This window comes from Cololabis saira, chromosome 20 (assembly GCF_033807715.1).
Source record: "Cololabis saira isolate AMF1-May2022 chromosome 20, fColSai1.1, whole genome shotgun sequence".
NCBI classification, from domain to species: Eukaryota; Metazoa; Chordata; class Actinopteri; order Beloniformes; family Belonidae; genus Cololabis; species Cololabis saira.
In genome coordinates, this window is record NC_084606.1 from 37,185,774 (window position 1) to 37,200,237 (window position 14,464).

General features: G+C 46.9%; 1 protein-coding gene across 1 annotated transcript in view; it reads right to left on the reverse strand.

The window, feature by feature from the left end:
• LOC133420533 (nuclear GTPase SLIP-GC-like) overlaps positions 1-13,939 on the reverse strand; it is a 31,191-nt gene extending 17,252 nt beyond the window's left edge. The window contains exons 1-5 of the mRNA XM_061710227.1: positions 13,873-13,939; positions 13,412-13,524; positions 12,901-12,925; positions 12,730-12,797; positions 12,451-12,557 (exon numbers count right to left, since the gene is read on the reverse strand). Of these exons, the coding sequence (XP_061566211.1) occupies positions 12,451-12,557; positions 12,730-12,797; positions 12,901-12,925; positions 13,412-13,524; positions 13,873-13,939 (380 nt within the window). The remainder of the gene's footprint in view (positions 1-12,450; positions 12,558-12,729; positions 12,798-12,900; positions 12,926-13,411; positions 13,525-13,872) is intronic.
• Positions 13,940-14,464: the final 525 nt, after the last annotated feature.

Genomic DNA, 14,464 nt, shown 5'->3' on the forward strand with positions numbered 1-14,464 from the left:
ACGCAGGAGCCTACGGCGCAGACGGCGTAGGCTACGCCGTAGCCTGCGCAGCCGGGGCTTAGAGCCTGCAGCGCTCCGCCACCCGCTCTCCGCTCTCCGCTCTCCGCTCTGCGCTTTGCGCTCTCCGCTCTGGCTGGGATGGAGACGCTGGTGAGCATAGCCCACCCCTGCCCCCCCCCTAAAACCGGCTTCGGGTGCTGGGTCCACCGTTTGATGACAGACCAGAGGCTGAGGGGACTGGCCCCGGACTTTGACGAAACGGGAGGCGCAGACTTCGCTTCAAATAGGCAAGAACATCTTTATTTAATTTAATGACGCCAGATCTGGCTGGGGTTTTTATTGTAGCATCGGTTATCTGCTGGTTCAAACGTGTGGTCTGTTAGTCTCTGAGTTTTATGGTGTTTTTGTAGTTCATGCTGTATGGTGCTGTACTTTTTTTTTTTTTTTTTTTTTTTTTTTTTTTTACTTTTTTGTAGGTGCGCCGTCACCTTAATGTTCAGCTGTGTTTTGATCTGTGTTTCTGGTGCGCCGTCACCTGTTTAGCTGTGTTTTGATCTGTTTCTGGGTGTCAGAACAGTGGACGGGGGCCAGCAGGAGCCACCGTGTGACGTTACTACCCAGAATCACTACAACAATGGCGACCTACATGTTAAATTATATTTTCAAATTTTATAAAAACGAAGACATCAAAAAGGTTTTTTATATCACATTGTTATAATTGATACCAACATTTATCTTTTAAGACCTACATGTCTTAATAGCCAGGGTTCCTTTTAAAGACCAAATTTGAAATATAAAGGCATTGGTTTGGCATTTGGCATTTAGTTAGTTAATATTTATTTTGGTCAATCACAAGCATAATTAAAGCTGCAAGCAGCGATGAACGGGCCCTCGCACTCATGGCCACCGTCCCCCATAAGCATATCAGAAATGACACCACCCACGACTTCCTATGTCAAACCATTAAAAAGTTATAGCAGAAAAAAGGGACAACCAATCAGAAGAAGGGGCAGGAATAATTCAGGCCAATGAAGGTCAAGGACTCAATACAGAGTCTGATGACACCACCCACGACTTCCTATGTCAAACCATTCAAAAGTTATAACAGACAATAGGGAGAACCAATCAGAAGAAGGGGCAGGGCTAATTCAGCCCAATGATGCTCAAGGACTCAATACTGAGTTCGATGACACCACCCACATGGTTTTATCACAACCCGTTCAAAAGTTATGGCAGAGAAAAGTTTTCTAGAGGGCGCTGTTGAGCCATTTTGCCACGCCCATTAATGCAAACCATGAAATATCAAATTTATCGCCAGGCCTGGCTTGCGTGCAAAATTTGGTGACTTTTGGAGAACTATCAAATATGGACCAATCAGATGAAGGGGGCACGCACTTTTTGGCGTCTAGCGTCGCCGCTGTAACGCTTTTGACTAAGAAAAGTCATGCGCGTTGTCGCAAGATGGAGACGCACATTTTGATGTATAACACACCTGGGTGCACGTTACGCTTCGGGCCGTATCAACTGCCGAAGGAATGGCATAAATTGCGCCAAAATTACACGATTAATTCAAAATGGCTGACTTCCTGTTCGGTTTCGGCCATGGCGCCAAGAGACTTTTCTTTAAGTTGCGACATGATACAGGTGTGTAGCGCAAAGCACAAAGTTTTTCTAGGGGGCGCTGTTGAGCCATTTTGCCATGTCCATTAATGCAAACAGTGAAATATCAAATTATCACCAGGCCAGGCTTGCGTGCAAAATTTGGTGACTTTTGGGGCACCTTTAGGGGGGCAACATGGCCCTCCTTTCGTCGGAAGAAAGGATAACGACGAGAATTAAAGCTGCAAGCAGCGATGAACGGGCCCTCGCACTTTTGTGCACGTTCAGGCTGCAGTGGAAGTGATTGTGTAGCATGTACGTCAAACCGTATTGTGGGGCTTGAGGCACAAAGTTTTTTCTGTCTGGAGCAATCAGATGAAGGGTGGGTGCGCTTTTTGGCATCTATCGTTGCCACGGTAATGCTTTTGAATGAGAAAAGTAATGCGCGTCGTCGCAGGATGGAGACGCACTTTTTGATGTATAACACACCTGGATGCACGTTACGGTTTGGGCCGCATTAACTGCCGAAGGAATGGCATCAATTTCGCCAAATTTACACGATTAATTCAACTTGGCCAACTTCCTGTTCGGTTTCAGCCATGGCGCCAAAAGACTTCTTTAAGTTGCGACATGATACAGGTCTGTAACGATTTTCGTGCATGTACGTCAAATCCTATTGTGGAGCTTGAGGCACAAAGTTTTCTAGAGGGCGCTGTTGAGCCATTAGTTATACATCAAAATGTGAGTCTGCATCCTGCGACAACGCGCATTACTTTTCTCAGTCAAAGCGTTACCGGGGCGACGCTAGACGCCAAAAAGCGCACCCACCCTTCATCTGATTGGTCCAGAAAGAAAAAACTTTGTGACTCAAGCCCCATAATACGGTTTGACGTACATGCACGAAAATCGCTGATTGGTCCATATTTGATAGTTCCCCAAAAGTCACCAAATTTTGCACGCAAGCCAGGCCTGGTGATACATTTTATATTTCATGGTTTGCATTAATGGGCGTGGCCTAACGGCTCAACAGTCTGGGGGACGAGCTCAACAAATCTTCCTGTGTGAATTAGTGTGAAGACGAGGTGACTAAATGCTGATTTATGGTTCCGCGTTGCACCAACGCAGAGCCTACGGCGTAGGTACGCGTCGATTTAACGCAGAACCGTGGACACGCTTTGCTACGCGGCCGCAGCCGCCGCTCCCCGGAGGGACGCTTTGTCTCCTCCCCTGCTACACGTCATTCAAGCAGCCAATCAGCACAGAGCCTCATTATCATACCCCCCCCCTTCCCTTAGAATGGAGCACAGAAAAAGGGGTTAGAAGCGGTAAAACTATAGACACGGCCCACAGGCTGAATTTCTGATTTATGTAGAAAAAACAAGCTTTAGATTGTTTTTAAGACATTCAAGGCCTGTTTAAAATATACATTAAATGCCATAATATGTCCCCTTTAAAGAAAAGTCTCTTGGCGCCATGGCCGAAACCGAACAGGAAGTCAGCCATTTTGAATTAATCGTGTCATTTTGTTGAAATTTATGCCATTCCTTCGGCAGTTAATACCGCCCGAACCGTAACGTGCACCCAGGTGTGTTATACATCAAAATGTGCGTCTCTATCCTCCGACACCACGCATTACTTTTCTCTTTCAAAAGCGTTACCGTGGCGACGCTAGATGCCAAAAAGCGCGCCCACCCTTCATCCGATTGGTTCAGACAGAAAAAACTTTGTACCTCAAGCCCCATAATACTGTTTGACGTACATTAACGAAAATCGGTACACACCTGTATCATGTCGCACCTTAAAGAAAAGTCTGTTGGCGCCATGGCCGAAACCGAACAGGAAGTCGGCCATTTTGAACATTCTGAATTAATCACGTAATTTTGGAGCAATATATGCCATTCCTTCGAGAATTAATACGGCCCGAACCAAATCGTGAACCCAGATGTGTTATACATCAAAATGTGCGTCTCCATCCTCCGACACCACCCATTACTTTTCTCTTTCAAAAGTGTTACCGTGGCGACGCTAGATGCCAAAAAGCGCGCCCCCCCTTCATCTGATTGGTCCATATTTGATAGTTCTCCAAAAGTCACCAATTTTTGCATGCAAGCCAGGCCTGGCGATAAATTTGATATTTCATGGTTTGCATTAATGGGCGTGGCAAAATGTCTCAATAGCGCCCCCCGGAAAACTTACCTCAAGCCCCACAATACGGTTTGACGTACATGCACGAAAATCGGTACACACGTGTATCATGGTGCAACTTAAAGAAAAGTCTCTTGGCGCACTGGCCGAAACCGAACAGGAAGTCGGCCATTTTGAATTAATTGTGTAATTTTGGCACAATTTATGCCATTCCTTCGGCAATTAATACAGCCCAAACCGTAACGTGCACCCAGGTGTGTTATACATCAAAATGTGCGTCTCCACCCTGCGATTAGGCGCATTACTTTTCTCTCTCTTTTTTTTTTTTTTTTTTTTTTTACCTTGTAAAAAAAAAAATCATATTATTGATTGATACCATGACGGTAGAAACCAAAAGTGTATATATGTGCATTATTACTATATTTAATATATATACATATATATACGCACACAAATGCGTACACATACATAAATATACACATACAAACCCAGTGTTTTTTTTTTTTTTTTTTTTTGGGGGGTGGGGGGGGGGGGGGGGGGGGGGTGACGACATCCACTGCCAATCCAGGAAGCAGGAACACACGGAGACACACGTCAAGCACTGGAAATCTGTAACAAAAAAAAAAAAAAACACAAACAAAGCACGAAACCGGCACGGAGCCAACCAAAACAATAACAGCAATCTACCTAAATCTTGAGATCTGATCGCAGTCTGAGCTAAGCTATCGCTACCGCTACCTAAACCCAAAAACTAGAGAGCCAGCATGCAGGTGAACAAGCCAGTGTGTATGTCTATGTGTGTGTGTGTGTGTGTGTGTGTGTGTATGTATATGATCATGCGTGTGTGTGTGTGTGTGTATATGCATGTGACTAAGTGACTGTGTGTGTGTGTGTGTGTGTGTGTGTGTGTGTGTGTGTTGTGTGTGTGTGTGTGTGTGTGTGTGTGTGTGTGTGTGTGTGTGTGTGTGTGTGTGTGTGTGTGTGTGTGTGTGTGTGTGTGTGTGTGTAATAAACCAAACAAAGCTCCACCTGAAGTGTATCTATAGTGGGGGAGGGGGGGGAGCAACCCCGCCACCCGCGAGACCAGAGGCCGACACGGAAGAGCCCGGAACCCAGGCCACCGGCAACCCCACAGAGGGGAGAAGTAGGAGGGAGGCAACCCACCGCCTGCGAGGCCCCCCCCCCCCCCCCGGCGGCGGCCGAGGGGGCCCGCGGGCGGGGCCCCCACGGCGCGGGAAGAAGCAGCCAGGGACCCCGCGGCGGCGGACCGCGACCCAGGCGATCCCCGGCCACCCGGTCCGGGCCGGACACGCGGCAAGGAGGCCCTCACCCTTCAGGCCAACGACCCCCACCCGGCAGGGGGCCAGCCTGCCCGGAGAGACAGAGCCGCCCCGGCCGCCGACGCGGGCAGGCGCACCCGTCCCCCACGAAAGTGGCCCCCCAAGACCAGAGGGGCGCCCCGCCGCAGAGGCAGCGGGGGGGACCGGAGACGGGCCCGGAGAGAGGGAACCCCCCAACAAGGCGACACCCGTGCAGGCCCGACAACGGAGGGCCCCAGACCCAGGCATCCCATTCATTCATCCATTCACCTATCAGATACCTATACTAATAATAATATAATATACTATACATAATAATAATACTAATAATAATAATACTAATAATAATAATAATAATAATAATACTAATAATAATAATAACCATCTTTGTATAATATAATATTAATAAATTATTAAGTTTTGATGTCCTGCCAATGGAGGCTCAAATCCTCCATGGCAGGACCCTTCCATACCGCATTCTCACCGACACAGACATACAATCACGCACCGTTTCCCCCTCCCCGGGGGGGTCCAGCACCGCCAGAAGGCACCCCAGGCTGCACGGCGGGCCCCGCCAGGCCCGGGTAACCCGACCCACCTGTCCCAGGCCAGTGAGGGAACGCGGGTGATGTGGGACCCCCTCCCGCCCCTGGTGTTGAGTGCGTGTGATTAATGCCATAAAAACAGGGAGGGGGGAGGGCCAAGTATCGATTGACACCGACCCCCCCCCCTCCCGAACTACGTGTCCTTGTCAAATGTATTTATTAAGTGTTGAATGTGCAGTGTCTATTTTGCTGTTAAAACCGTGAGGCGGGGAGTGCCAGGCCCCGCGGGACAGTGCCCCCCACGACCCGGACCCCCCGCCCTTCGCCTATGTACGTATGAATCGTGTAGGGGAGGAAAGAGGGGGAGCGGAGGCCGAAGCCAGGAAGCAGGACCAGCAAAGCCGGCCCTGATAAGACACCCACGTCCCCCCACCGGCCGTCCAGTAGACGGGGGCCGGCCCTCCGAGCCGGGCAAGGGCCCCACCGTACCTCCAAGGGCGCCCCCGGCGCCGCCAGAGCCCCCAGACGGAGGGGGAAACGGTCCAACATCCTCCCATTCATACTGACAACATAAGACATAGATACCTGGGAATGGTGCCACCCCGCCGTCGCGCCCGCCCGTGCACCCCCCGGTCAGGGGAGGCCCGCTCCCCGGACCCGGCCCCACTCCCCCCCGAGGCCACCCCGGCGGACACCCCAAGGGTCCCGGAGTCCCCACATCCGCAGGGGCACTTGGCCCCCGCCCAGCGACGGAGGACCAAGGCAGCAATGCCCCCCCAGCGCAGACAGCCACCCCCCACCCAGGCAGGGCCGGGCCCTCCGGGTGGGACCCCCACGTCCACGGCCCCGCCCCCCCCGGGAGCCCCGGAGACGCCCCAGCCACAGCCCCCCGCCCGAGCCCTCCCCAGCCACCCCCCCCCCCCCACCGCCATGAGGTAACCCCCCCCCACAGGCCCCCAAGGCCCCCACCGGCTAGGGACAGGGCCCCGCGGCCCCCCCCACCGCCCCCCAGGGGCCACCAGAGGCCCGCGCCCCAGACCCCCCAAGCCGACCCCCAACCCCAAGGGCTACGAGATCACCACCCCCCCGCCCCCACTAGGTAACGAAGCCAATAAACGGGGACCACAGAGAGTGCAATTCAGCCGAATGTTGTTCAGTGGAGGCAGACATTATCTCACTACTAATATGATCTGATAAAAGATTCCTAAAATGGTTGATACATAAACTGGATTTTTGTTTCCAATTTACTAGAATGGTTTTCTTTGCGATACATACTTTTCTCTCAAAAGTGTTACCGTGGCGACACTAGACGCCAAAAAGCGCGCCCCCCCTTCATCTGATTGGTCCATATTTGATAGTTCTCCAAAAGTCACCAAATTTTGCACCAAGCCAGGCCTGGCGATAAATTTGATATTTCAAGGCTTGCATTAATGGGCGTGGCCTAACGGCTCAACAGCGCCCCCTAGAATACTTTTCTCTGCCATAACTTTCGAATGGTTTGACATAAAGAGTCGTGGGTGGTGTCATCGGACTCGGTATTGAGTCCTTGACCATAATTGGTGCAAATTAGCCCCGCCTCTTCTTTTGATTGGTTGTCCCTATTTCCTGCTATAACTTTTCAATGGTTTGACATAGAGAGTCGTGGGTGGTGTCATCAAATTCTGTATGGAGTCCTTGACCTTCATTGGCCTGAATTAGCCCCGCCTGTTCTTCTGATTGGTTGTCCCCTTTTTCTGCTATAACTTTTGAATGGTTTGACATAGAAAGTCGTGGGTGGTGTCATTTCTGATATGCTTATGGGGGGCGGTGGCCGTGAGTGCGAGGGCCCGTTCATCGCTGCTTGCAGCTTTAATTTAAGGTTGTTGTCTAATGAGTTCCACAGTTTTACTCCTAAAATGGATATATATCTGCCCTTTGTATTTGTTCTTTTTGCTGTTGATGATCTTTTATTTATAATACCTTTCATTTTATATAAATAGCTATTGTTTTAGATAATGTTCTTTTTAAGGTATTAATGTATGGCTTCCATGTGAGTTTTTCATCAATAATTATTCCTAAGAATTTAATAATGTTTGTTTGTTCTAATTTTATGTTATTGATGATTAGGTTTATTGGAGTATTTATCATTTTGTTGCCAAAAACAATGAATTTGGTTTTACTGATACTGATAACTAGTTTATTTTAAATTTATTTTAAATTTATTTTTACATTTATTCAATGTGTTGAGGTCCTTCTGTACTACATGCAGGAGCTGCTCTAGATCTGTACCAGATGAGTACAGGCTTGTGTCGTCTGCAAATAGCACACTGCATGTTTTGTAGGGCTTTACATATATAATTTATTTATAAGATAAATCATTTTGGCCCTAGTACAGAGCCTTGAGGAACTCCAAAAGTTATTTCTAAGGGTTCCGACTCGACTCCATATAAGCTAACAAATTGCATTCTTTTATCTAGATAGCTTTCCAGCCAAGAGAGGGCAATACCCCTAATTCCATATCGATATATGTTTTTCAATAGTATTTTATGATCAATTGTGTCAAATGCTTTTCTAAGGTCAATGAAGACACCCATTGGTTGCTTTTAAACTTAAAAAAAGAAAAAAGATGAAGAGGAAGCAATTACTTTTTTGGTCCCTTTGAAGGACGTTTTGAATACACGAAAAGTTAAATTATTTGTGATAAAAAAAACTTTTGTAAAAACTGCATAACACACTTAGGGCCCGATTTACTAAGATCCTAAATAAAGAGTACTAAATTGCGTGTGCACTGAAAAAGTTTGCGCGTGCTGTTGTGTGTTTTGCGGGTGATCTACTAAGATTGCGTGTGCAATTGATAACAGGTGCAAACAGCAGTATTTAAATGAGGTGTTGCGCGTCTTACGGTTTGCGGCGCAAACTTTGCGCCATGGAGAGTCTGGATGCAAAGCAGGATAGTCGCAAGCGCAAAATGAAATTTGACGAGTTGGAGTTAGAGATATTAGTGGAAGAGGCAAATTGTTGTGCTGTATTCAGCACCCCTGCCGTGAAAAGCACCCCCTCGTATATTCAATGATAAGTAGACCAATAGATGGTGACATCTTATAAGCACCTGGGTGTTCACCTCAACAATAAACTGGACTGGACTACTAATTCCTCTGCACTCCACAAAAAAGGCCAGAGCAGACTCTATCTGCTCAGAAGACTGAGGGCTTTTGGTGTGCAGGAGAAACTCCTGAAAACATTTTACGACACTGTGGTGGCATCAGCCATTTTTTACGGAGTGGTCTGCTGGGGCAGCAACATCACAGTTGCAGACAGAAGGAGGCTGGACAAAACCATCAAAAGGGCCGGCTCTGTCGTGGGCTGCTCTCTGGACACAGTGCAGGTGGTGGGAGAGAGGAGGATGATGGCTAAGCTGTCATCCATGATGGAGAAGGACTCCCACCCCATGAAGGACACCTTCAGAGCGCTGGAGAGCTCCTTCAGCGACAGGCTCCTTCACCCTAGGTGTGTGAAGGAGCGCTACAGAAGGTCCTTCCTCCCTGCAGCTGTGAGACTACACAACCAGCACTGCTCACAGTAGACCACAAACATAACAACCTGACAATAAATGTACATAAAGGAAATAATATGCAATATCTTTCACTCACTGCAACGTGCAATTATGTAAATATCCATATGTAAATATCCGTCTGTTATCTTTTTATATACTAGTATTTCTTATTATTTATCTTTCTTATTATTATTATTATTATTGTATACCAGTTTACTGTTTATAGTGTGTTATTATCATTACTGTGTTATTATTTTTCTATTGATGCCTCTTTTCTTTGCACTATCCCCTTTGCTGCTGTAAACTGCAAATTTCCCCTCTGTGGGACTATTAAAGGTTTATCTTATCTTATCTCTTACCAAGAAAAAAAACAACACACTGACACTTCAATATATTTATATATACACCCTCACACAAACACATACTTAGGAGTTTATATTATATATATTGACAAATATTATGGAAGACAACACAGTAAGCAGGCTATTAATTAATGACATCAATAACCATTTACCCGATTTTTGTTATCTGTGACTGTGATTGTGGGAAAGTATGACTATTGTGGAATCCATGAGCGCATTTAAACATGAATCATTAACACAAAACTGGACGCTAAACAGAACTTGACACGGAATGAGAATATCATTTTTGTCAGACGAGGGGGTGCTTTTCACGGCAGGGGTGCTGAATACGGCACAACACCGGGGTATGACAACTGCAGAACAGGTATAGGCGCACAATAAGAAACACTTTTTTCTCCATGAAAACACGTGATTTATTTATTATCACAAATAAAAAAATGAATGTGCCTCCTGTGGCAACCTTTTGCTGAATAATACTCGATTTAACATTCAAATAACCGGGGGGTGCACGGGCGGGCGCGACGGCGGGGTGGCACCATTCCCAGGTATCTATGTCTTATGTTGTCAGTATGAATGGGAGGATGTTGGACCGTTTCCCCCTCCGTCTGGGGGCTCCGGCGGCGCAGGGGGCGCCCGTGGAGGTACGGTGGGGCCCTGGCCCGGCTCGGAGGGCCGGCCCCCGTCTACTGGATGGCCGGTGGGGGGACGCGGGTGTCTTATCAGGGCCGGCTTTGCTGGTCCTGCTTCCTGGCTTCGGCCTCCGTTCCCCCTCTTGCCCCCCCTACACGATTCATACGCACATAGGCGAAAGGCGGGGGGTCCGGGTCGTGGGGGGCACCGTCCCGCGTGGCCCGGCACTCCCCGCCTCACGGTTTTAACAGCAAAATAGACACTGCACATTCAACACTTTATAAATACACTTGACAAGGACACGTAGTTCGGGAGGGGGGGGGGGGGTCGGTGTCAATCGATACTTGGCCCTCCCTCCTCCCTGTTTTTATGGCATTAATCACATGCACTCAACACCAGGGGCGGGAGGGGGTCCCACATCACCCGCGTTCCCTCACCGGCCTGGGACAGGTGGGTCGGGTTACCCGGGCCTGGCGGGGCCCGCCGTGCAGCCTGGGGTGCCTTCTGGCGGTGCTGGACCCCCCCGGGGAGGGGGAAACGGTGCGTGATTGTATGTCTGTGTCGGTGAGAATGCGGTATGGAAGGGTCCTGCCATGGAGGATTTGAGCCTCCATTGGCAGGACATCAAAAACTTAATAATTTATCAATATTATATTATACAAAGATGGTTATTATTATTATTATTATTAGTATTATTATTATGTATAGTATATTATATTATTATTAGTATAGGTATCGGATAGGTGAATGGATGAATGAATGGGATGCCTGGGTCTGGGGCCCTCCGTTGTTGGGCCTGCGCGGGTGTCGCCTTGTTGGGGGGTTCCCTCTCTCCGGGCCCGTCTCCGGTCCCCCCCGCTGCCTCTGCGGCGGGGCGCCCCTCTGGTCTTGGAGGGCCACTTTCGTGGGGGACGGGTGCGCCTGCCCGCGTCGGCGGCCGGGGCTGCTCTGTCTCTCCGGGCAGGCTGGCCCCCTGCCGGGTGGGGGTCGTTGGCCTGAAGGGTGAGGGCCTCCTGGCCACGTGTCCGGCCCGGGCCGGGTGGCCGGGGATTGCCTGGGTCACGGTCCGCCGCCTCGGGATCCCTGGCTGCTTCTTTCCGCGCCGTGGGGGCGGGCCCCCTCGGCCGCCGCCGGGGGGGGGGGGGGGGGGCCTCGCAGGCGGTGGGTTGCCTCCCTCCTACTTCTCCCCTCTGTGGGGTTGCCGGTGGCCTGGGTTTCCGGGCTCTTCCGTGTCGGCCTCTGGTCTCGCGGGTGGCGGGGTTGCTCCCCCCCCTCCCCCACTATAGATACACTTCAGGTGGAGCTTTGTTTGGTTTATTACACACACACACACACACACACACACACACACATACACACATATAGTCATTTAGTCACATGCATATACACACACACACACACACACACACACACACACACACACACACACACACACGCATGATCATATACATGCACACACACACACATAGACATACACACTGGCTTGTTCACCTGCATGCTGGCTCTCTAGTTTTTGGGTTTAGGTAGCGGTATGCGGTAGCGGTAGCTTAGCTCAGACTGCAATCAGATCTCAAGATTTAGGTCGATTGCTGTTACTGTTTTGGTTGGCTCCGTGCCGGTTTCGTGCTTTGTTTGTGGTTTTTTGTTGCAGATTTCCAGTCCTTGACGTGTGTCTCCGTGTGTTCCTGCTTCCTGGATTGGCAGTGGATGTCGTCACCCCCCAACCCCCCCCCCCTCCCCTCCAAAAAAAAAAACAAAAAACAAAAAAAAAAAACACTGGGTTTGTATGTGTATATTTATGTATGTGTCCGCATGTGTGTGCGTATATATATGTATATATTAAATATAGTAATAATGCACATATATACACTTTTGGTTTCTACCGTCATGGTATCAATCAATAATATGTGTGCAGACAAGGTGAAAAAAAAAAAAAAAAACATTCAAATAAAATATTTCTCCTTTTGCATGTGGAGATTAGCACCTTCCTTTCGAACGTATTAAATACAGACGCAATCACAATCCCCGCAATAACTTTCAGGCTTGGTAAATCTCATTGCGGGTGGTAAATGGAGATATTTGCATTTTCCCCTCCCAGTATTCAGCGATTTCTGGCGCGTACGCCCCATATTGATTATTCATCAGGGCAAAAGTACTAAATGAATAGCGTGTGCTATTTTGCTCATTTGAGAGGCGCAATCCTCTTTGCACGCTGTTAGTAGATCAGCTGGCACATTGGTTTGCGGGTGCTGTCAAGTTTGCACACGTTTTTACGCACGCAAACCTTTAGTAAATCAGGCCCTTAGTGTAATACTTACTTCAGGAAAGCATTGAGCTCTGTGTTTTCTTGGTTTTGGAGTCTCAAATTGACACGTCCCATTATCTGCCTAACATCAGACAGTATCTTTGCTTCTGTCATCATAAAAGTTACACAAAAAAAATATTAGGGAATCATGAATAATGAAATTGATGAAAATTTGTAATTATTGTACCGGGCTCATCCTGTGACCTTTCAATGACAGAGTTTACTCTACATTTATGCTCTATATCACGTGTGGGGTTGATGTTTGTGATGAAATACCTGATCTAGATTCAGTCTTACGCAGCCGTTTAGATGGCGTTTCCAACTTACTGGACTCTCCCTGAACATCCAGCTTTCTCTTTCCTTGTCATATTTATTTGAAAGAAGAAAGAAATGTTTTGGTTTATTTTTAATTTTTGATAACAGAGAATAAATAGGATCTAATTTAAAATGCTGAGTGTCTCACCGATGTCAGCTGTGGATGTTGCAGCCTGAGGACAAACAAAAATAAAGCTTGTTGAACAGCATTGAGCCATTAACTGGAAATAAACACGATACCAAAGCTTTTTTTTTTTTTTTACATATAAAAAAAAGGCTTTGGGAGCTTGAGTTAGGAAAACAACAGATGACGTTCAACATCTTTGTCTGTCATCAACCATGATCCCATGAGAAGGTTTAGTGTCATAAAATGTAATGTTTAGGCATCCTAAATCATTCAATACCTATAACCTCGGAACAAGATACATTTATAATCACAAATCATATAATATACATTTTATTACTGTAAAAATATGTTTAACTTACTTGAGTAGAAAAGTCAACAGTATCTTCAACTGGGTTTGGTTCTTCCTAGGGGGGGAGAAATATTGGAAATTGACTTGATTATTATTATTAAACCACTGTGTATCACCAAAAAGTTTATTCCCAAATGTTTAGAGTAAAAATGTGCATCATATAGTCCCAGTTCTGGACATTACCTTCAGCTGTTTCAGTCTCTTCATGAACCTTGCTCGAGGTCCAACTTTGTTGATCAGTTCTTTAATGTGACCATCCTCCAGGCAATAAAGACTTTCCCAGTCAATGTTTTCATCTGTAAATAACACATATTTTTAATCTTTGCCATGAAGAAATATTTTTGAAGTTGCTGCCTGAATCCATTTTTATACATTTATGGCAGTTTTTGAAATTGATGAGAAGTTTGGTTGTTCTTTAAATACCAACTAGTGTCGTGCAACTGGGCGCATCATCTGGATGTACTTTTCATATATTTTATATTATTGCACACAAGAACAAGCAGGAATCTGTTGGAACTGATCTGGAAAAACAAGGAAACTACAAACTGTCCATCCTTTCTTCAGTTTGTTTTGTGTGGTTAGCAATTCATATCACTATTGTTCAACATATTTTCCATTATTAATAATGTGCTTTAACAGTTTACCTTTAAATGTTTGAATCCACTCGCTTAGACCCCACTCTCTTAGTTTATCACAAACAAAGTCATCCATGACCAAGAGCATACACTGAAAAATTAATCACAATGTTACTTTTATATTCATGTCTGCTCTAAGGTACAGATTTGTCTGGCACAAGCAATACAGATGAATATTTTTTAAATCTGATTAAAACACATTTTAAAACAGCTTACCTTTTACAGGAGTTATGGAAACAAAAGCAGACTCTTCAGATTCTGTATTGTGGTATCTCCATATAAGTATTATGACTAAATAAGTAATAGTGAGACTGGGCTGCTGAACGAGAACCAAGAGCCCAACCGGTTTTAATAACCTCATAATCAACTGCCACCAACACCCAGATTCCTGCCACCACAGAACATCCCATGATAGCCACCTGACAGGTCAGACCTATTATGAAAGCACAGCAGAGATCCAGAACATATTTGACTGTAATTTTAATGTGGATCAATTTTGGTTGTATTTACTCACTACTTTGCAACTGTTGAACCATATGGAAGTTGGTAATCTGTGCACATGCAATACCGACACGCAGGAAATGCAGCCTCTTTATCCAGA